This window comes from Pygoscelis adeliae, unplaced genomic scaffold, assembly GCF_000699105.1.
Source record: "Pygoscelis adeliae isolate BGI_AS28 unplaced genomic scaffold, ASM69910v1 Scaffold145, whole genome shotgun sequence".
NCBI classification, from domain to species: domain Eukaryota; kingdom Metazoa; phylum Chordata; class Aves; order Sphenisciformes; family Spheniscidae; genus Pygoscelis; species Pygoscelis adeliae.
This window is the reverse complement of record NW_008824866.1, coordinates 3,897,878-3,922,368: the sequence shown is the minus strand read 5'-3', so window position 1 is coordinate 3,922,368 and position 24,491 is coordinate 3,897,878. Positions and strand designations below refer to the sequence as shown.

The 24,491-nt window shown below is 39.1% G+C and overlaps 2 protein-coding genes across 2 annotated transcripts in view; one reads left to right on the top strand and one right to left on the bottom strand.

Moving 5' to 3' along the window:
* The window catches only part of NECAB1 (N-terminal EF-hand calcium binding protein 1), a 72,385-nt gene extending 56,142 nt beyond the window's left edge, over positions 1 to 16,243 (top strand). Inside the window, exons 8-13 of the mRNA XM_009324430.1 lie at positions 2,663 to 2,739; positions 7,700 to 7,753; positions 9,226 to 9,338; positions 11,445 to 11,522; positions 12,880 to 12,971; positions 15,898 to 16,243. Of these exons, the coding sequence (XP_009322705.1) occupies positions 2,663 to 2,739; positions 7,700 to 7,753; positions 9,226 to 9,338; positions 11,445 to 11,522; positions 12,880 to 12,971; positions 15,898 to 15,926 (443 nt within the window). The 3' untranslated portion in view covers positions 15,927 to 16,243. The remainder of the gene's footprint in view (positions 1 to 2,662; positions 2,740 to 7,699; positions 7,754 to 9,225; positions 9,339 to 11,444; positions 11,523 to 12,879; positions 12,972 to 15,897) is intronic.
* Positions 16,244 to 19,052: 2,809 nt separating this feature from the next.
* Positions 19,053 to 24,491, bottom strand: part of LOC103917332 (chromosome unknown open reading frame, human C8orf88) — a 26,702-nt gene continuing 21,263 nt past the window's right edge. Inside the window, exons 4-5 of the mRNA XM_009324455.1 lie at positions 23,316 to 23,422; positions 19,053 to 19,091 (exon numbers count right to left, since the gene is read on the bottom strand). Of these exons, the coding sequence (XP_009322730.1) occupies positions 19,053 to 19,091; positions 23,316 to 23,422 (146 nt within the window). The remainder of the gene's footprint in view (positions 19,092 to 23,315; positions 23,423 to 24,491) is intronic.

Here is a 24,491-nt window from a genome sequence, read left to right as displayed (position 1 = left end):
GTAAGGAAAAATTTCTTTACTGAAAGAGTAGTTAAACATTGGAACAGACTGCCCAGGGAAGTGGTTGAGTCACCATCCCTGGAAGTATTTAAAAAACGGGTAGATGAGGCGCTTAGGGACATGGTTTAGTGGGCATGGTGTTGGGTTGACGGTTGGACTCGATGATCTTGGAGGTCTCTTCCAACCTTAACGATTCTATGATTCTATGATTCTATGATTCTATCTCACTGCTTGCAGCCACATGCTTACCTCTTCCTTTTTAACCCTCTTTTGAAGACCCTTCTGTCACTCACATTCATGTCTCCCTTTCTGCCACTCACCAAATGATGCTGTTCATTCAGTGCAATGATACAGGATGATGTTTGGTCCCTTGCTGAGAGTTGCTGGTGTTCGTAACAAGGAAGGTCACATAGCCTTGTTGCTCTACTCCTAATTCACAGAGTTCAGAAGGAACCCAAACATATGTAAGCTGTACCAAATCCACTTACTGTATTAATGTAATTTTAAAGAGCTAACATCTTTCTCTACAGTTATTCTAATAGCTGTCTAACAGCTGCCTACTTTCCTGGACAAGATTTGTATTTGTCCTGGCACTTGGTCTTCCTCCTTACTGCCTGCTGCCCACATGCACAGTAACACTGTAGGGGTGTATATGCACTCAACACTCAAGCCAGCATTTCTTTAGCCTTCGTACTTGTTCAGGTAAAGCCACTCTCTGCCTCCTTTACATATCACACCTGTGGTACGTCCCCAGCATTAGGATTTCTTTGGTCAAAACATAGTCCGAGTGCCACAAGAACTCTCAGCTGGAAAATGAGCAGGTTAATGAATGCACATATCAAAAGCATGTGTTGAAAAATCTTCAGTTTCTGATAAACAACCTTCCTCTCTCCTTCGAGCAATCACATACGTACACATTCACACTGTGGGAGATGCCAGGAACTGTTCTCCTAATGCACGTATCTGTTTCCTTGAGTATTATCCTTTCCATCTGATGATAGACAATTTTCTTGGGACTTTAGCAAAGCAAAATTTTCCAGAGACTTTAGAGAGACTCAGAGATGCTTGTGCCTTTGTAGAACATTTTCTAGCTTCACCTTTGCTATATGACATCAGGTCATTATATAGTCACAAGTATGACTGCAGTAGAGATGGAGAACTAGGAAGTCTTCTGACAGGGTCATGTTCTACCCATATAAAGACACAAGACAATTAACTTCCAGTGTCTTTAGTCTTTCCTCTGCTGCTGAATTCCATGACTTGGGACAAAAATAAACATAAGAAAGTTATTATGATGAAACATAATCGATCTTGAGTTGGTCAAAATTTGCAGTCACCACAGGCATAAATTACACATCTCAAAACCAAAATCTCATTCTAGAAAAATCTAGTGTAGGAATGATCAATCCTAATAAACATACTGCTGCAATTCATCAAGCACCTAGAAACACTGTTTGGTTGGAAAGGTAAAGAAGGATCATTAGCTGCAAGGGACATCCAGTTAATGTTATTAAATCAGCTATAGAGGCCACTGTAAGATTATATCCATAGTTAGTGGATGAACACATGAAAACCCCTAAGACAGCATATTGCAGATGACTGTAACAAAACTGAAAACCCCACAGAGTGCAAGTATAAAAACAGCTATTGCAGCTAAATGGACCTTTTCTGAATGAAGAGAAAGCTCCTTATTCTCAATGCATACGAGACATTCTATGATTATGTTAGGACTCTCCTTCAGGAATCCCTCAATAACAGGATTCCTCAACATGCCATGCCAGAAATCTAGATCATTTAGCTGTGCATGTACACCCAATTAGTTCTTTTCTGCTGTTCATAAGAATGTATTTTTTATTGGGAAGGAACATATATCCTCCTAACCTTTGAATAATCCTGGAATCCTGCTGGAAGCACCATGTCAGGACCCTAAGAACAGCAACAGGCCAACCACGGCAATGTCCTTGCAGTCAGGGCCCTACAGCAGGTCTGCTATCTCCCTGCAGGAGGAAGAAAGATCCTATCGCCTAAGCTGTATCAGCCATGCCAGGATATTTAAGTCAGTCTTGACTGCATTTCTTTCACCTTCACCAGTGCTCTCAGGGGAAAGAGGAACTGCAGAAAAGACACAGCACATGGTCCTTCCATGGGATGTATTTGAAAGGAAACCCAGAGACAGGCTTGCTATGCAGCAGAAGAGCTGACTCTTACTTTTATAGAAACTTTCACGTAAAGAAGATTAAGAAATGGCCAACTAAGAAAAATATTAAGACAGAGAAAGCTTTAATACGCACATACCCCCAAGTTCATTTTGCATTTTAAGCAGAAGGTGCTCAGGTTATAAGCTCGTTCCATCTGCAGAGGAGAGCATTCCTTTCTTCAGGTATCAGCATGATTTCAAAAGCACTGGCATTAATCTAGAATGTAGTTTTCATTCTATATTGGATTTCTATTCTATCTTAAAAAGAAAGAAAATTATTCATATAGTCAAAATCATGCTTTCCTTTAGTTACACCTAAGTGAACATTGAACTAGTTGCAGCACAATCTTTGAGAAGCAAAATAAATTGCAAGCTAAGCTAAACTTTTTTACAAAATAAGTGAATACACTATGTTCCAGCATTTAGTAACATTTTGTAAACGTTCATTATTTATATTTTCCAAAGGTTGGATTGAGGAAGACAGCCAGTGGATGACTCAGATAACCAGACTCCAAAAGCTGATTGACAGGCTGGAAAAGAAGGTGTGTGTTTCTTTTTACCTGTTTGTTCTCTCATTTTCAGTAAAGCAATCCTTAAAACACAAATGCTTTCAATGTCCCAGTCGCAGTCTTTCCAATCAATAATGAGCAAAACGTCAACATCACCTAAGAGAGCTAACACTCATTAAATGCCTACATATTCCTTTCACCTTCTTCTTTCCTATTTCATGAAAGCATGACATGGTTTTCCCAAGCTCCTCTTTCCCCTTTCCATCACTAGAGATCCAACTTGTCATAAAGATCTGAAAAGTCACATTATTCTATGACTGGAGGATGCTATTGTATTTAGTTATGCTTGTTTTGGGGAACACGGGACAAGCCTCTTTTTAGGATCTGATTTTTTTCTCTTCCTCTCCAAACTTTCCCACTAAAGCTTGACAGAAAGTTTTGTTTCCTCCTTCCCCATCAGAGAATACTAATTTATAAAGATTAAAACACTTTCCTAATAAGTACAGTTCAACCAAAACCTGATGCAAATCCCACCATCCTGCCTGGGAGCCGTGGGAGCCGCCCCAGCTCCGGGGCTGCACCAGCCCCCAGAGCCCTGAGACCGCCTGCAGTTCCCACGCCAAAGCAGAGCCCTCCAGGAGTCTGACGAATGACCTGTCTGATCCAATGATACCAAGGCTTCCCAGGGCTTGTAAAAACCCGAGTAATATCTGTCTGTGCAGAAAATATCTATTTCTTTTGTTTTCAATCAATCAGATTTATTGCTACCCTAGGTTTTAAAAGTTGGTTTATGTCTGTGTGCGGTGACTTCTGTTTTTTTGGAGAACAAAGAAGAGCAGAAGAAAAAGTAAGGTATAAATTCCTGTGTTGTTCTCTACCTAAAGTGTCCCTGTTGAAGGACAGACAGACAATTTCAGATAGGTGCTAAGGGAGTGGCTGAATTCAGTGGATTTTGGGACCCAGGGGATTTCTTCCTCCTGGTCCACTAGAGGCAAGGTTTTCGATTGAAGTGCTCTCAGACCCAGGAGTTGCTCCAGTCCCAGCACTGCTGATGCTGCCCCTCCCTGCAGGTCAGTGCTCACCAGCAGCGAGGCTGTGCATGTACTCCAAAGACATGGATCTACGCACACCAGCACGGGTGCCTTCACCAGCAGCCACAGACAGACAGGCAGCACTCACGGAAACATGCACGTGCAACAGCCTGATCCTGTTCCTTCTTTCCAGCTGATCATGACGGACGTTCCCCCGTGAACATTATCATGGGCTTCAAGTCCATCTAGTATTTGTGGCTGGACCCATGCCCCTTACCTAGGCAGCAGCTCAGACCTGGGGTCCTGGCAGACAAGCGTCTCCTCCTACTCACCTGCTAGTCCAACTTGAGTTCAGTAGCAAATTATATACCTAGAAGATAGTTAAGTAAGGGATTTAACAAGAAGACAGAATAAATGGTGGTGATCCGGCACAGGGCTCAGCAAGACAAGCATGCTGATGTTTCTCTGCCATTGCTCCCTCCCCAGTGAACAAACTGCCCCTAATTACTTTCCCCTTTGGTCCCAGTTTGGGACCAAAATGTGGTATTTCTGTTATCTCAGCCTTATTACCAATAAGCTGCATTACTGATACAGTCACCGCGGCACTGCTAGCCTTGCAAGACTCTGCTCCCGAAAAGGAGCCCAGTACTCCCTTTGGTTATCCCTGAAGTCTGACAGTCTCTCACATCGCTTCTCCTTAACCAGCCATGAAATTCGGCCATTCCTTGTGGCACTGTCTGTGACTTCCGTCAGCTTCTCACCCTGTTCCTTGCTATGCTCAGCAGCTCCTCGTGGTCTTCTCGGTCCATTAAGCCTCTGGCCAGGGCATACTCATCTGTCTGCACACAACAGCTTCCTCCCAGAGGTCATTTCTGCATGAGAAAAGCAATTATACAGCAGTTGCCATGTTAATGACATTTTAATAGCAACTTGATTTTTTCTGAACAGCTATAAATTGGATTTTGAAATGTCAAAGACCATCATGAAATGCAACTCTCGCTTTTGGTCCAGCTTTACTCCCAGCTCTGCTTTGGAAGCAGTAGCTTGCTGGCCTGCCACAGTGACGTCCCAACACGGACTGATGCCAAAAGGAGTTTAAGGAAACTTAACAGTTTAAAGAATGTTACTGAAAAAAGAAACCTAGCATACAGCAGTAATGCAATGCAAACGTTACAGAAAGCAGCCAACTATTTTGTAGTAAATAAACTTACAACAAGGATGTTATAAAATGATCAAATCTGCTACAGATAAATGACAGAGAACCTCAGTTTGAAAAGGAGCTCAGTGCCAAAGGAAAACAGTAGCAGGGCATAGACCTTCCATAATTATCTCCTTATTAATATAAAACTTGATTAATAAAACATAGCAATTGGACAAACCTACTTTTGCTAATAGACAGACTTTGCATCTGCTTGACTTTGTATCTCACGGCCAGGTCTAACTGTGAGAGGTGAGAAGTTCACCATTTCTGCAGCTTCTCCAGAACCACCTCCTTTGATTGTTCTTCTCTCGGCACTTCTTTCTGGCCTCTGTGAACTAAAAAACCCAATGTACTAGGCATGCAACTTAGAAATCATAAAACTTCTGGTCCTATAAAGTATCCTAAGGCGCGTTAAAAAGACTGTGAGAATTCTTTTGTATTAACGACATTCCCTCTTGTCCTCATTTTATTAGATCTTACACTTCATTACAGTAGGAGGAGCTCCCTGTGATCCATGTTTAAACAGCATCTAGCAAAACAGGGGGGTCATGACTGGGACAGGCACATATTGCAAAAGGGATGCCAGTGCCTCTTAGCAGCAGGAGACTGTCAGCCCATCTACTCTGTTCCAAAGCAAAGTCAAGAAAAGGCAAAGTCAAGAAAAAGCAAAGCTGATCGCTTCAATGACCGCTGACTTCAGGCTGAAATGAATTAGACAGAAACATCAAGTGGTGACCAACCACTTGGTCACCACTTCCCTCCTGGGATCAGGCTGTTACATATGCCATCTCTCTGCAGCAACTTAATCATTTTTAGCCCAGATTATGTTCCAGGTTAACCCACCACATCCAAACAAGTGTTACATTTCAGCTGCTTTTCAGCAGCTACTAAAGCTCTTCTTTTTGACTTTGCCCTGAAGCAGATTAGAAGGATCACACAATCACACTAAGAGACAATTTCAGAAGCTACCACTTCTCAGCTGAGGTGAGGTAGGCATTGTAAAGCCTCAGCTCTGAGCTGCAGTCTTGGTCAGTTTTCATCTCCAGGCTGCATGATAACTCTCTGGCAGGAGCTCTCATCTCCGCATTGGGCTACTTCACTCATGCTCAACGTCGAGTCAGCCGATGCCCGAGCGCTCTTTCCGCACAGATGAGGACTGTATGCCAGTGCTCGCATGCTCCGAGGTCACAGCAAGCTGTCTGTGTAGACTTGCCTCATCTGTGTAGTCATGCCCTGTCTAATGACATAATATTACTGAAGAACTTGTATAGATTATTTTTAACTTCTTGAGAGGGCCAGCAAGTTATCCATCCTACTGGATGTTTCCTACTGGAAAACTACATGGTGAATGGTTGATTTAGTATTGTCTAACTCTTCTGCTGACTTCTGTCAAAGGTGAATTTAACCATGAATCAATCTTGTAAGCCGTCTTTTTTTTCTCAAGTTCTAAAGTTATATATACTGGAAAAAACAGAATTCTTTTCTTGGTACCTTAAGAGAAGGTTTACAGTAAAACTTGAATAATTCCTTTCCCCTCTTTTTCCATAGGTTTCCCTAGAAAAAAATTGCACTGAAAGTATAGAACCACCACAGGAATATGCATTTTCCCTCAGGGTTTTTATCTGAAGCATCTGCACTGACAAATGAGCTATTAAAGCTGGGTGTTGCCCACCCCACCCCACCCCACCCCCCTTTCATGCCTTTCTATGCACATTCTGCAGGAGAGGTACAGCTACACTGCAGTTCTGTGTGACTGCTGCTTCACTCCTGCCTTGCTCTGCCACCTGCTGCTGGTGGAGGTCCCCTGTTCATTTGAATTCTACCTGCACACCTCTTGTTGGCTTTTCAGCGAGTACAGTCTTTGTGCTGGCAAAACACCTGCTACCTGAGGTTAATCAATCCTCACCCAGCTGCAAGTAGAAGAAATTTTTGTCTTTGTTACACAAGAATTGTTTGCAATGAGGAGCGAAGCACCACTAACAAAGAGTGCATTTTGCTCCAGCCCCTTATTGCAAATCCATCTGCTTTTTCTCAGGCATACGGGTATTTTTCAGAATATCCATATGGCGCTGGGTTAGAGGGTACTGCATGTGCCTAGCACGTAAGTGATAATTTTGTGTGCATTACTAGATGGTGTTTGCGTGAATCACTGATTCATGAAGTACGCATCCAGTTTGCGTGTTAAGCAAGCATACTGCTGCCTCACAGATGCATCTGTTTGCTGCTGCCCAGTCTGCCCTCAGAAGCAAGTGCAGCAGTTCAGAAACCTGACTTGGAGCACCGTGCACATCTTTTTCAATGCTGGAAAACAGACCCTTGCAACTATACCCCCTCCCCGCAAGAAGCTTCTTCTGTATAAAGTCTTATGATGGTGTAATAGTAGCTGATAGTTCATTTCAAATTACCAACCTTGCTCATCTCCGTAGTCCACGTGACAATTTGAGAAGATACTTGTTTTTTCTGAATTAAGCCCAACATATATTTGTGAGCAAACGGATTTTTTACTAATGAAAAATTACCTGCTCAGCATTATAAATAAAACTTTACAGAACAGCCTGGGTTGGATTTAACCACTGAAACATGCAAGATTCTGCAAACAATGCTTGTGTTTGACTTACAGCTAATAAAGAAGGGATTTAATTATAACTTCTGGAGATATAACAAAATCTAGCTAGTGGAATAGCTTGTTAAAAAGGTAAGACCAAAATACAGCTGTAGTATTGCCTCTTATATTTCTATGTTCTTTTCAACCGCCTGAAAGGACCTAAAGCTTGAGCCATTTGAAGAGGAAGTTTTGGAAGAAAATGCAAAATCTGTAAGTGCTTTTCAAGATAATGACTTTTAACATTTCATTTTCCATGCCAGGTATTGAGACAACAATCTCACCTGATCTCTTCTGTTAAAAAATAAAAAATCACCATCCTCCCTTTTCCCAGTGATAAGAATCCATTTTAGTCAGCAGAATACATTGTGCAAGACGCAACACACCAAAACTTAGAATATGTGGTCAAAATTAATTTTTGCATTGTTTTCAAAGGATACAGTGAGGCAAAAACTCAGTTCACATAAGGAGTAAAAGGTGTCATTTATAAGTTTTACTGAATTTGGCAGCAGTGCTTATGGGGTGATAGCTTCTCAGTTCCCGATCCTCTAATGCTGCATGCATGCTTTAAATCATGTTTGTACAGCCAGCCTCCCTCCCTCCCAAAACTGCTATAGGAAGCCTTATCAGGGAAGATGGGAGAGCATCTAGTGTTTTAATTGAGTTCAGGTCCCAAGATCAATTTTTCAAATACACTAGCATTCCTAAATTCTGGGCTTTAAATGTAACAAAATGCAAACCAAATACACAGGAAAAAATAACCAAAATAGATAATCCATCAAATTCCTTATTTCATCACAGGAGTTGTATTAGATTTTTTTTCATTTTTAAATGAGATTATACAATATTGCTAGACAGGCTGCTTATGATGGAGGAATAATCCATGAGATAACAGTGTCAATAATCAAGGCAGAAACAAGTCAAAAAGCTGTACAAGAGATGAAGTTGTATTAATTAAGAAGCACGTGGTGTTTCTTTATATATTTCATTATTAAAATTGACAAGCTTCAATGGATAAATCAATATGTAAACTACTTACATTAGCTAAATGATAACCATAGTAATTCAGGATAAATAGGTCTTCTGTACTGCCAAGTGTTTCCATAGTCTGGTTTATAAAGATTGTTCATTTTTTGCAGAAAGGTGGAAGAACAAACCCCTCTCTAGTCATCATTTAACATGGGCCACCTTAGGCATCTCATTCAGGTGTGAGTCAGAGCTCTGAAAGGTAAAAGACTACAAGAGCACCTCAATGAAAGTAACACTGCATCCAATGCAGATTGTGGGAATACGTTCTCATCTCAAACCTCACACCATAGTAATTCTTCACCTGCATACAGATGAATCCATGGAAACATGCTGACTTTATTATTGAATATTCCAAAGGCAAACACTTGCTTTGCACTATCCTGAAAAGACTCTCTCATCCAGGCTTCGGACAACTCTCAATTTCTCTAAGGTTGATGCTAATTTTGGGTGCCTCAGCCTGCCGAGATAGAAAAGCTACACTCAGGTGTTTCTACTTCTCCACTCCAAAGCACTAAAACAGGGACCATAAACTTCGAAGGAACTTTGGGGGGGGTGATGATTGTGGTTTTTATTGTTTTATGATAGACTTTTCGGAGTTTAAAGTACAAGGAATTCGAAGATGATATGGCAGTAATATTGTAATGTTTTTGTATTAGCACATAATGATCATTCAACGTCAAATGTCTGTGATAGAAGAAGACATCGAGGAATTCCGGCTTGCTCTGAAGCAGTATGTGGAATCTGCTTGTACTCAGGGTGGCTGCTTGCAGTAAGTACGATGTTACTACCCCTGGGCTGAAGGAAGGAATGCAGTGTGATTTCTTGAATAACCTCTAAATGGAGCTGGATTATTTATGAAGAGAGAACCTGTAACATCTTCTTTCCTGGCTGGTTATACATGTGTGTAAACCAGAGCTTTTCAAAGACAACTAAAAATCAGAAAAAGATGTCAAAGTATACATGCAGACTTTAAGTAGTATCAAAAAATTACAACACAGGCTATCCCAAAGATGCTAAACAATCTTTTAAGACTTCTCAGCTCTGCAGGTCATCAATTCATGGCTTCTGGAAGTTCCTAGGCTGGCACTCTTTATTGGGAAACTCATTTGCCATCCTTCATTTGTGGTCACCTGGCAAGTGAGCAACTTACCAACTTGTTTGCCAGTTTTGTTTAGAAGCTTTCAAAATCTTCCCTTTAGGCTGTCATTTTAAAATTTTCATTCATAATAAAGAAGAGGAAAAATTAAAAAGCAAAATTTTCAATGAAATAGTGTATTCCTGCTTTGCTCCTTTTAGAATTAAATAAAACATTAGAACTGGGTTAAGAAGAAATTTTAGTGACTCACCACTGTACTGAATTTCTTAATTCAACATACTTGAGAAAGCTACTACTGTACACACTACAGACCATTATGAAATAAATATTTTCATGATGTGTACACAATACAGGATCTTCCTATATATTCAAAGGCTTCAAAGGCTGCCTATCACATCCCTAATTTATAATACGAGATCACCACACTTAGGGTGATCATACCAGTAGTGTTCACACAGACCAGAAAAAGTAAGTTAAGCTGGAAGAAGAGAGTGACCTTTTTGCAGTGGTTCACTTGTAAAGGCAGACTGATGAGGAAAATAAAATTCTCTTGTGGGCCAAGAGCTCGAAAAAACAAAGAAGAGAAGCCCCCCAGCCCCCTTCCAAAAACGAACATCCAGCCAAACACTGTAGTGACTGCAAATTTGTCGGGGGGAGAGAGCTTACGTGACTTCAGAATGCAACTTAACAAGCGATGGCAAAAAAATTACTTTCTTTCCCAAGTTTACAGGCATTTGCTAAGTCTGTAATGCCACCTACCGGTTGTTTTTCACTGTAGCTGTTTATGACGTTGACATTTTTTCCAACAGTTCTTGATATTTTTGCTATTTTACAATGTACTTTTGCATACAGCTGGAGAAAACCAATAAATCGTATGAAATTTCTTATTACAGTATGAAATATAATCTGAGACCAGTTTGCAAGCACATCAGTAGTAAGATCAGCAACCTCACACTTGGGCACTCAGAGAAATACATATATATATATATACACACTTTTTTTTATGCTATACTTCTAAACATCAATTTGAGTACCCAGATGCCTAGAGTACCCTACATGCTATAAAGCTGTTATGCTCAGGATAATAAGCGGGATGATTCTGTGTAGAGGATCAGCAGATATTCTGTGGGTCATTTTTCACCCATGATAAATTGTTAGCTGAATGACATAAGGACAAGTGAACAATACCAAAAGGTATTATTTAAAAAGTGTATCTGCAGCAGACATCAGCCTGTCTTTATACTCCATTGCTATTTGCTTCCAAAGCACCTAAACTCTATGCCACTTTGATGCATCTCTCGTACAAAAGAATGACTTCTCACAGTGTAATTCTTCAATGAAACAGCACAAGTTACTCTACAAACTTACTTGAACTGTTCTCTATGTGCAATATGCTGTATTAGCTGATTTTCCCTGAACCACAGTTGTTTATTTTCTATTACTGACTAGCATTTCTTGAGATAAATTACACTATTGGAGCAATATGAAAAATGAGTTTCTCAAATAAGAGTCCATCATAAGTGTACTAAGATAAAATATTAATAAATAAAAAGCCATGAGAATACTCCACGAGTTTAAAAGAAAAAAAAAAAGGCTCAGATAATTCACAGTATAGTTCCCAAAATCACTTATTTGTTAAATTTATTATTTGGGGGGGTCTATTTGTTTTTTCAAAAATCACTGCATTCGGTTCATACTCATAAGCAATTTGGAATAAGGTGTGTACATCTAATGACTTTGTCATGTTTGATTAAATTAGTTCTATCCTACAATTCTTAGTGTTTCCATACAGAAGCTTCCAAGTGATTCCCGCTTCATTGTTTATGAGTTCTGGGAGAACAGCAATGCCTGGAATAGGTAAGTTTTGGGTTTTTTTGGTTTTGGGGTTTTTTTTGTACTACAGAAAGTTTTGAAGGTTAGAAAGCAGTGGCGTAGAAGGACTGAATACAAATTACTTTAAATACTGCTCATCGATTTCTTGCTAAATACATCACAGTTAATACTTCAGAACAATACTTCAATTTCTAAAGACTAAAACATACCGAAACATATAAATAGAAACGTCAGAAAGGCACAGCTAGTTTGAACAGAACAGAAAATGTCTGAAAGTGAACAGAGAAACAGAACAGAAAATGTCTGAAAGTGAACAGAGAAAGGTATGGCATCAGATGTATGGTACTTGATCAGAGGCAAAATAGGGAAACAGCAATATCACCATAGTTCCATGATGACAATGCAAGAAAGGAATGAGACAGGAGGTGCGCCATCCAGCCACACACTCAAGCATGCAAGCAGTCATGGGGAGCTGGCCCAAAGCTTCCCAAATCCACATCACAAAAACCCATCCGACAGATTCCTAGAATGTCTGGTTTGGGCCCAAAATAGAAGTTACAGTGATTAAAAGTCCTACCAGCTGAGTTCTAGCCTGCAGCAGGCAGATGGCTAAGAAACTGAGTAGAGACAAAAAGATTTTCCTTAACTGCTTTTACTATCAAAAAAAAACCCAAACAAGACCCATGATCCTAAATCTGTAGACAGAAGCCATTCTGAGGGAAGATAGAGAAGTTTCTTGAAGCTTAGCTTCCTTCCTTTTGAACAAAGCCCCAGTTCAAAGTTTACTTCCAGAAAGACTCAAGAACACCAGTAACATGTCAACACACTTGGAACAAGAACTGAGTGGTTAAAACATTGGAACAGGCTGCCCAGGGAAGTGGTTGAGTCACCACCCCTGGAGGTATTTAAAAGACGGGTAGATGAGGCGCTTAGGGACATGATTTAGTGGGCATGGTGGTGTTGGGTTGACGGTTGGACTCGATGATCTTAGAGGTCTCTTCCAACCTTAATGATTCTATGATTCTATGATTCTATGCTGTACTGGGTCACAACCAAGAGATGAGCATCAGGGTAACAGTTAAGCATACAGAACAAAAAGTGTCTTTAATAGAACATGCAAGAACTTCACAGCTCATCTGGTCTCCTCTCCCACTATTATTTTCTAAGTTTTGAAGCACAAAATCTCTGTTATAGCATTAATTGTAAAATTTCTTTACTGAAAGAGTGATTAAACATTGGAACAGGCTGCCCAGGGAAGTGGTTGAGCACCATCCCTCTTCCAACCTTAACGATTCTATGATTCTATGATTTCTGATGCTCATAAAAATTTTAGCCCCTTTAAAAAACTTGATTCTTGTTCTTACTTTTCACAACTATTTAGCCACCTTCAAATGAATTACAGCAAGACATTCCAAAGAAGTAACGTGGACTTCTTGGAAACTCCAGAGCTTATCACAACAATGCTAATCCCTGGTAAATATCAATTTTTCACATTATTTTGCTTATTCCATGTGAAGAGTTCTGCTATATTAGTGTGTTCCATATGCAGGACCACTGCATAATGTCACCCTTAGTCAGATTTTCTTTGGTAAAATATGAAGGAGAAAGGGACTCCAAATGTTTTTATTTTAAGCACAGAAATGTAAAATGCATCAGCAAGAATAAGACCCACAATGCTTTATTTTATATAGTGGAAACTTACGCTAGCATATACTATTTAAGAAAATATCCAGAATAAACAATCCTATTTGTGATTAGTAAAACAGACCCTGTTTAAGATATTCAGGAAAAAAATTGCTTGCTGATGAAGACTTCAACTTAATCATATTTACATTGACTGATGCGAGTCTTAATTACTAACCAATTTATTGTACATGCTTCCTGCTATGTTAAAACAAACAACTTTGAAAAAGCAAGGTGTTAATGATTCCAAATTACTGTTTCTAATACAAACCAATGAGCATGCAACATCTTCTTTCTCAGAGAAATGATAGTTAAAAGAGACAGTGCAGGATGAAGCAAAGCAAGCATCAGTCCCATATTTTCAGAGGGAGGACAGCAAGATTTTTATCTTAAGCAACACAAATCTATTACAACGAAACCGTAATTTCCCCTATGTCTGATTACAGACTAAATTTAAAATAATAAAACCCGACCTAGTAGAAAAGAAAATTACGTAGTCCTGTACCTGCAGTTTCTCCTTAGAAGAAACCAGCCAAGACATTTTCAGACCTCATGAGCCTGATCTAAACACACAATTACATGCCAGGGATTCCTGCAGTATCAGGAGATTGCACTTAATGAGCCAAGAACCCCTTCGAATCTTGTATCTTACTGGGAAATTGCTGGATTTAAGACAAACTTGGCTGTAGGAAACAACGCGGCCTTTTCCCAAACTTCTTTGTGTCCAAGAGCTAGCCTGGGTATGAACCAGGAGTGTTCCAGGGGTGGTTTACTCACAGCTGAAATACAATTAACATAAAATAAAATGTAAACATCATTTATAAATGCCTAAATATAGAAGTGTCTGAAACTGATTTCAAAATGCTTGTTAAAGCATCGGCTCTGCCTGCTAAGAAGGATTTCAGTCTGCAGCACTCTGTCCTGGCAGACAGTTGCCATAGAAACAGCATTTCTCACTGTGCACTCCTTGCTGGGGGGGCAATGGGAAGTACTGCATTCACAGTTATTTTTACAATTACATAGATTATCTATTATTTAGAAATCTGTGCAGACATTTGAACTTTTGTTTCATGGAAAGTACTTCCCATATTTGATCTACACAAATCATGCTAGCGTTGGAAAGACAGAAAATGTTCGTGAAGTAAAAAACGACGGCTGCAATGCTACCAGTATACTTCATGAAAGAAGTTTCGACACCATAAAGTGATACCACTGTAAAATCAGGAAAAAAAACGACCTGTCTGCAACTAGCACATAGATCGGCTCTGTTTTAAAAACTAATTTACCCTAGCCCAGACACATCTACAGTTTTTTTACGCATCTGGTTAACTTAAGAACTGAAACAATTCTAAACTGTAAACTGAATCTGATTCAAAGATTACAACCCAAGAGTCTTCACTCAGCTGATTAATTAGAATTAATAAGGATACATTTACCTGGCTAAGAATGATTCAGGAAGACACGGGATTTCATGACTGTTGGATCCAATGTGATCCCAAAGCAAATTCATTTACCATCAGTTAACAGGAACCGCAACCTATTATAATCACCGGCAGACCTGTTAGCCGACCCAGTTGCTTCAGGCCAATCTGCCAGGGTGGCATGGATCACCCAGTTCATCTTCAGTGAATGCCTCATCTTTACGTAAGATCTGGACTTGAGAACACTGGAGAACCTTTTGGTGAAGGAAATGAAAGCTAGGGGAAAACCACTGAACGCTTATGACACTGTAATCCATGAAATAAACTGTTAAATCGGCATTTTTTTGGCCAAAATTCATTAATCCATTGATGCGTCGGAGACTACTAGGCTTTCATAGCCCAATTTCAGGTAGGATTCTTAAGTATCATCTCAACGTTCTTCTCCAAGAATAACAGCTTTCAGAAAAATGCCATAAATCAAAGGATTTATGGACACATTCACAGAAACAAGTTGTGTTAATGAATTTAATCCCCAAACTGTGTAGTGCAAAACCTACTGAGCCTACAACACCCCCCCGCTAAGGGGACTTGGCATCTCAGATACAGTCACGATTCCTTTCCTTCCTTCCTGTCTCTCTCCATAAATCTTGTGGTTCCTCTCTGCATAAAGTTCAATTTCAAAAGGGCAAAGGGGACTGTGGGGAAGAAGTAGAAATGAGTTTCGCTCCAGCCCTGTCTATAATCTGGTGACTACAGATCTTCTTTTTCGGGAATAACATTTTACAAGTCCATCAATTCTCTTACTTGTGGGGCAAAACGCTCTTCATTCCTAGAGTTGTGTAAAAAGAACAGCACCAGGTTTGAATGATGTCACCAGGAAAGAAAGTCATTAAAGGCAGCACAACCACCCAGGGGACACAGTGATTCACTAAAATACTGACACATGCAGCAGAACAGGAGGGAGGGTTTTGCTCTCTGGGATCTGGGCGCTTAATTCTGTGCAACCACACCTATGACACGTTAATGCTTCTTTGGATGTTATCAAAAAGAGATATCAATTCTTGCGCTAAAGCCACCCCCCCACACACCGCCAGTTATACTCAGCTCTCCTAGTATTTTAAGTATTCTTCCCCTGCCTGGAGAGGTTTTGTCCTTGAAAGTATGCAGCTTTCAAATGAAGTAGTATTAGCTGCATTTCTTTATATACCTTACAGATATTTTATTTAGGATTTCTACCAAAGGTAGAAATACTGTTTATGTTAACAAACAAATAAATAAATTCTCCTCTCTTTCAGCATCGTGGTGGGTCCTCAATAACAACTAGAAGCTGTGGTTCCAAGTAACGTTAAAGTTGCAGTGGTTTTCGCTACAATAACATTCATCTAGCAGTGTACACGTGTGCTGGGTTATGAATTTATGATGTGATACTGTTCCGCTATTATGGATGTCATCTTTTCCATTTTAAAATATGGAAAACCACACATTTATTACCTTCTCTTCTTGTGACTAGTTCAGTGAAATGATGCATTCTAAAAGCTGAAATAAGGCAATTATGCTAAACTGTTTATTGTGTATATTCAGTCCAAACTGTCACAGAAAAGTGCATCTTGATTGGTACAACTAAGTATTTGTGAAAAGTTCTAGTCTTATGTTAATAAACAATTGTTACTTAATGCTAGTTTTCTCCTTTTACAGAAGAAACACGTACGAACATGAACACACATTTTCATAGAAGCTGTAAGTCATTAATTAGGAAAATAAACATAGGGGACAACTTTTTGTGTTAATACAGAACTTTACTCATACAGGGAATTTTCTGCCCACGACAAGACAAGGCAGCACCATTTTCTCTTCACAGCCTCTAGCCCCTATCCTCGCAAGAGGAACCACATCTGCCTGTCTGTCAAGCCGCTTTGGATCCACAGACTTAACACTTCACAACCAATTTGCTTTGAACCCTAAGTCCTGAACACTCAGAAAACATTTTAGTTAGATCACTGGCAGCTCACTAAAAAGTCAGAGCATAAATAGCCGTAAACCTGGAAGTAGAAATACTTTCTTCCCTAAGAAGACGTGCTGTTGTCCCTTGCATCTGAGCAGTAGGTGTACCCTCCAGCCTAAGAATGAAAGGCAAGCGACTATTGTAACCTCACACCTCCGTGACAGGTTGACAAGCTCTGCACGCTGAATGACCACTCTCTCCACTCATCTAGCAGTCCAAAGTTACAAAGAGTACCCAAAAAGTAACTTAAAAATCATTTTCAATAAAATATCTTCTTAACTGTAGGATTTATCTATTTTTATTTCAACTCAACCATATGTAATTAAACGTGGGGAATTTAGACTACAAACGAGCAATCTTCATTGCAGTAAGGTTCCATATTCCAGAAGCTACGACCAGGATTGAGCTCAAGATTAAGAAAGGTGTTGCATTTTGGTACCTGCACGGGACCAAGGCATCTTGGCTCCTATTGTATCAGTGGGGTTCTGAGGCAAAATTAGTTGCCTAAGCAAAGGCATCTAGTACATGTGAGATGCTGTAGGGTATCCCAGCTGGTTTCCAGCTCCCAGCTGAGAAGGACATGAGTTACCTAGAGGTTGTGTGTCGTTTATGCCAGCCCCATGCAGCTGCTTCAGATATCCTACATGTCTCAGATGACACCAGATGCCCACCGTTAGGCAACTGAATCAAACCCTTTGCCAATAAAGTCAAGGGAGCTTAGGTTCTCTAAGCAAATGTGGATGTCAGAAAGTGATGCCCACACACCTGAATTCAGGTGCCTGTGTTAGAGACAAATTTCACCTTTAAATCTTCTTACAGTAACTCAGCAAAAGTGAATGCTTCTAATACTGAAGTCCAAAGCTTTCCCATATTGACATGATCCAATTACAGATCTGTTCATTCTTAAAAAGGCACCCAAATAGCCACATTACACTCACAAATGACAGTGAAAGTTTAATGGTTTCTTGTCTTTAGCAAAGTAAAACTACTCATATTCCTGAAGATGTGGCTGCCTTTTTTCCTATGCCAAGATGTCAGTCTAGTGTACAGCATGTTTTCTTTTGTCACTACTGATCTGCCAACAAAGGAAATACAGTGACATGTGACACTGCTGCAGGGTAAATCCTTAAGTGAAAACTGACACGCTACACTGAGGTTTATGACATTCTTCCTTTTCACTGGGTAAACTGTACTATAATTATTCTTAAAATAACCTGCTTTAGAACCTCAAGTCAATTAGGTGCTGGAGGGGGGGAAGTTCTAGTAGGTCATTCTCCTTTGTATATTTACTAGTAAACAAACACTTTGATGAATCATACACAAGAACAAGTTTGAGAAGTTTCACTTAAGAGTTTTGAGAGCTACACACAGAAATTGCCTTCCAACACATACCAGGGAAAGAAATCTAGTGTCTATCAAATGCAACTTGAAAGTTTTCTGCACTATTGTGATTACCATTCAACACATTCTCATTTAGCTTCCATTATCATTTGTGACAGAGGTTAAAAAACTGCCTTCAGTGCCCAAATGACGTTATTGGAGGTCTGAATACAGGTTTTGAAGGTAATTATATTCATACAAAATAACTACTCTTCATGCTTGTGGAGTGAAGGATACTTTCAGAAAATACTCAAACTACTGCTTTCCACTTCACTATTAAATAGTATTCTAATTTAAGAAAAAAGTTATAGAATTAACTATGTATTGGTACACCCATTTACCCATATAAGACGTGGTTAAATTCTGTCTTGTTCCTCAATTTTGCCCATTACTTCCACATTTCAAAGTCAAAAACACCGGACAACTATTTACAAAGAACTTCAAGGAATGCAATGCGTAGACAGTTCTCTTCTTCTGATCCATGATGAGAGAAGATTTCTCATTTCAGTGAAACTGTTAGTAACAAGAGACTTTGTACCTTGAAAGAAGTATGTATCCACAAAACATTAAGGAATCTCTTGTGTCAAGATAGAGATTTCAAATGAAGAAAGCAAGCAATTCAAGTTTTGAGGAAAAAAAAAAATTAAGCTAGAGGAGTACATACCCTAAGACATCCGAGATTTGACACAGACAGTATTTGTTACTGCATTACTACTGCTAAGGAAAGGAGGTGGGAGCAAGCAAAAAGCCCCAGTCAAGTATTGGTTTAGAATTTATGGTCAGACAAAATACATGGCTACATAACACGGACAATTCAAGGACAAAATTCTGTCACGGTGCAATGTAAAATTATTTATTTTCACTGTAACTGTATTACTATCTCAGGCATTGCAAATTAAAGGTTTGACTTTTAAAGCATTCAGGCAATTACAGGAAGAAACAGGCATTTCCATAAGTTTCATAGGGTCCTACTTCATCTGTAGGCACCCACGTATGTTCAAAAATCTTAAAGATTTACATCATACGTAGCTCCTTCATTGATGGATTTCTCATCTTCCAAACAACCTGTCACTTCTTGCATATGTCAATACAAGGGTTGCTCTTTTCCTGTAAGACAAACAAACCCTCAAATTACTTCTGTTATAAGACGTCATTTAAACCAAGTTTTCATGGGTCTGCTTATAACCCTTTTTTACCCCATGTACATGTAACAATTTGGTATTTTTTTGATTAATGCAAACAGTTCTACTTTCATTAATCATAGAGACTTAATCTGAAATCTTCCTGGCAGATTTTGTCAACACAGTAACACCAGTTCAGTTCAAATGCTGAGCTATGTATAGGGAGGCCTGATCCCCCACATGTCAAAAAACCCCAATGTCTTTAGGGACAAATGCAACCCACAGCCCACTAACTGTAACAAGAGCATCTCCCTTGTACAAGTCACTCTAGGAAGCTTTCTCCATGTGAAAATACAGCTTTCACTCATAGATGGGCATATAATTCAGCAGTGACTTCAAAAATTCAGAACTAGGGAAGTCTTTAAGACGGGCAAGAAGAACCGCCTGAATACTCAATTCAGCAGCAAATTGTTGACAACCACCTGCTCCTAAATACAAGCTCACTGACATGTTGCAGGATTGTCTGCTCCTCATTAGAAATTTATCTGGAGGCCACCCTCTGCCCCTTTTAAGCATCATTCATTTAACTTACACATACATTTCATCGATCCCTCTGGTTTCTATGCAGAAAAGTAGATAACATGGGATCAGTCGACACACTGGAATTTTCCCATGTAACTACAGAATCTGCTGAGTGAAGGCAATTAAAGCGCAGAGGAAAGAGGATGGATAATGGAACACTACTTCCTGTTCAGTGTAAGTAAATTAAGTGGTTTTGCACGCTCCACTGAAAACAAGTCCTGAAAAATGGCATCATCAGGATACAAACACAATACTATCATTTCTGGTACTGCTCTACCAAAAGAGTACTGTCTTTAGATGACTTGTTGCACTGCAACAAGTTGTGCAATCTCTCCACAGAGAGGTTGCAAAGTCTCTGCCTGTGGAGATACGCAAAACCTGACTGGACATGATCCTGGGCAATCTGCTCTAGCTGACTCTGCATGAGCAGGGGGGTTTGGCTAGGTGATCTCAAGAGGTCGCTTCCAAACTAAATGATTCTGGGAAATCCATTAAAAGCTACCAAAAACATGCAAAAAACAAACAAGCAAGCAAAAAAACCCCCCAAAACCCCAAATCGAAAACAAGGCTGCAGATTATAATTCTGTCTCATCACTGAACAGATTAGAAAGAAACAGCACCTGGAAAACTCTGTTTGCATCAAAACTAAAGCTGTTTGTACTTGTCCTATAGGCCTTCTACTATTAATCAACTTGTTCTCTACTTCAGTGCAGAATGCTCAAAGTCTGACAGCCAATCTCAATAAGCAAGGTGTCACACAAAGCAGGCAATTGAATATGACAGACTGGTGTCATGCACCAGAAGGAGCCTGAAATCACTGCCTTTTATGGATAGATTAGTTCTGAATTTATCTTCACTTTTTCTTTGATTCCAGGTGCCTTCTCAGATTACATGGTCAAGAATTATCAAATGCTTTTCCTCCAATCTACATCTTATAAGAAGTATTAAGAAAGACCCATAACAGGCTCAATCCTTTTATGAGATATTGGGCTCAGACTATTCTCATTTGAGATAAACCCTCTCCTGGATAGAAAAATTGCATATTCAGTGTCACTGTTTTAAGAGGAGCTATACACCAACGAGCTCCTCATTCTCAACAGAGGCCTCTCCTATTTTCATGTTGACTAATAAGTCTTGTATTTCATGAAAGTCTCACTAGTAATGTTTTCCAAGAGATGCATCTAACTCAGAAAAGGAAATAATGCAGGTCTTTGTCCTATAAAATGTTTGTAGTTATTGGTTTTTTTTTCCTTCTAATTTTGAAATGTGTTTTACCACTCTTCATTCTTGAAATTCAACATGTATCTTTTCACGTTAATATATGAGACCTGAAAGTAAAATCCATTAGTTGACAGGCCAAGTCAAGTCTAAGGTGTTCCTGAGTAAGATTCAGCTTCTATTCTATTCACAGATTCTTATATTTGGATTCCCATACAGCAAAACTTCACATCTCCAAGTGCTTCAATCTTTTTATAGAAAGTGACTAGCTGGGTTGGGTTCAGGTGTCCCACAAATAAAACTTTCATTTCAGTATATGGCAATGGAATTTCTAACAAGGTTGATCTACTTCAACTGAGCTCTTACAGTGTTCTTGGAAACAATGGTAATTTTTTCCTCTTCCTTGGCGATAAGGAAACTGCTTAGTGAAAAGCAAGCTGGTATACCCATGCAGACATGCAAAATACATCGTAAGACAGTCCACATCCAAAGAACTTATATGTTTAATTCATGTTAATATGCCTCCAAACAGACTCCCAAATTACTAAAAATTCAATGTCTACACTGAAATTCAACACTAGAATACAACAGTGGATAGTTTTATCCTATATTAACAGCAAAACATTTATTCTAGTCAATTCAGAAAAAAAAAATACAGACTATCACTGACCAAGTTTCATACTTATAATGTGGAACTAACTTCTGAGGTATGACTGGCAAGCTAATAATATCACCTTTATATACTAATGAGACCAGTATACTTGCAATACCCTTTTCAACAGTCTCCAAGATCACACAGCAAATTCACCAGCTTTTGCTTTCTTTTAATGAGAACGGGATTTTTTTTCCTTTAGCTTCCTACTCAACCATCCATACTTTGTACTTAAGATACCAATAATGACAGCTAAGTGATACATTTTATGTTATTCTAACACAACATCCTGACTAATAAGGGTTTGCAATTTACCCACCCCCTTTTGCAGGGGGGACTAGAATCAGAAAACTCACTGCTTTTTTATCTGTATGATAAACTAGCACATGCAGGTGGGGGCTTACATACACAGGACTAACGCAAAGCAGAGAAAAGACTTTAAGAGCAGCCCTCACAAACAGTGAGATACTCTTATTTCTAAAGACAAGACTATATATAACTGGATACACTTATGACATCATCCTACAGACACAGATCCCCCAGCCCCAAAACAATCTCTTAACACACATGCAACCCATCTTGGTTTGCACCAGTTTTTACTATCCTTATTTCCCTCTACCCAAATTATTTGCAATTTAGCCATGTCATGAGCAATTTTAGAGTCCATTTGTCCACTGATTCCACTTCTGCAGGGGTCCTCCTTTACCTATGAACACGACCATGTGAAAGCGTATATATTATCAAAATTTGCCCCCCTTAGAAACTCAAGCAACAGGAAGAAGGGGGAAAAGTTAAGAAATTCGAGAGATGAAACTTCCCTATCTGCAGGCAGGTTTTCAAACAAGTAAAGCTTTCATCTTGAGGACAAATAAAACAAAAGATGTAAAAAGTACGAACAGGGAAGGCCGATCACTGTCATATATTAGTTTAATTTTTTTTTTCCCCAAAGAATAGGAATTTTAAAAGTTTAAAACTGACTCAAATTGTGGGCAACACAGTAGTCATCTGGACATACTTCTCCAGGATAGGACTCCTATTTCTAGAAGAACTACACCCGATGGCTTCATAAGCAGCCTAGTACGTAGCCTGATTTGATATTATAATGTTTATACCCAAGAACGTTTTCCCACACTTGGTGTGTGGAAAGGGAACCATTAGATTTTTTTCTCTTAGCATATGAAGTATTTGAGTATTATTTCATCTCAAAGGTTCAGGTGACACTCCTGGATATCCTTCACATTCATTTCTATTCATTTCTCCCCAACAACACAGACCAGAGATAATGATAACACAAACTGCATTAAGCTCATTAATAATTTTGTAGTGGACACTGATGCATGGACAACTTAAACACTGGAATCAGACTTTCACCAAGCCAGAAATTTATCAAGATTGTTCTCCATTTTGAAAAGACAGAGCTTTGGTATTCTATGTGAATTCCATCTATGTACTGTGATTTCATAGTAGAAAGCTTTAATATGATTCCATACTGACTTTAATTTGGAAACATACCTGATCTTTTTCCTGAAAACAGAGAAAAAAACCTTTTCCTTTGTATGGTACTTGCCATGGTAAGACGCCAAATACCGACTGGGGGAGTTGTGTACAAAAGTAACAGAGCTGAACTGCACAATCTGTCTTTTGAAGGTTTTATGAATTTGGCAGGCTAGTCTGAAGAAAAATGTTTTCTATCAAATGGGTTGTCAAAACCTCCATGACTGTTTTTATAACTTCATTTAATACGAAAAATGCACTTACTGGCTTTTCAAGTACAATTGGATGATCAGGAAGAAACTCTGGCTTCTTCTGAGAGAGAGAAACACTTGAAAGTTTCAGAAGGAAATCTCTGCTGTATTTGATCCTTTCTGTGAATATATAAAATTACTAAGTTCAGCATTGTTGTTTAAGGCAATAAGGATGGGAATTCAGAGAACTGATTTGGTTTCTTATAGAACGGTGGAAATGCTGCATGTGGAATATAAAAATCAGTATTAAAAACAGCAGTAATTTAAGTCTGACCTTGCATCAGGACAATTTGCAGCAAATTACAGAGCATTTCACTTTCAATCTATCAAATTGACTTAGTAAATATTGAGGACTATTACAAGCTAATAAGGGTTTGCTGTTTTAATACAAAAAGTACACAAAAAGGTGAATCCAACCTTACACTACAAACAGACTCCCTATACCTTGTTCTAATTAACAGAAACACCACAAACTGGTCTTGAAACCCTAGAAGAAAATCCATTTATAACTCACACCAAAGTGGCACATGTTTCTATAGGACAGATAACAAAAACTGAGTGTCTCTTTTCCTGGAGCTATTAAACTGATGTCTTTCAACAGGTAAAAGTAATTATGAGGTCTGCTGCATGTAAACTGGCAAACGGATTAATACCAATGAAATAGTTTTGAGGGTTTTACACTGAATCAACAGGAGTCAGGGGCTTTGCTTAGAACGTGCATGTTATCATTTGAGTTTGTACCACTACCTCTACTCTAGCATACTCTCAGATATAATATGTCTACCCATTTCCATATTTTAAGCTGATATTCTTAAACAAGACCAGAAACAAGAGGAAAGGAATTAGGCAAAGAAGGTACAAACTTTAGACCTGGTCCTTGGTGACAAAGAAGTTTGTTCCTTTAGGAATAATGGGCCTTCTGCAAGACTATTACACAATCACTTGATTGACTACAGGTTTTGCATCTCAGGCTGTAGGCTGTTGACAAGAGAGGCCAAAGTCAGCTATGAATGTGATTTTTTCCTGCCTTTGACCACAAGTGATTGTAATAACTACTGAACCTATGTGAGGGCAATTTTAAAAAGAATAGTTTAAAGAACATGAGCACACTTGAAAACTTACGGCCTGTCTTTTTTCCCCTTGTTTAAAAACATACAAAGAAGACTACTTCTGTAAGGCTTTGACACAG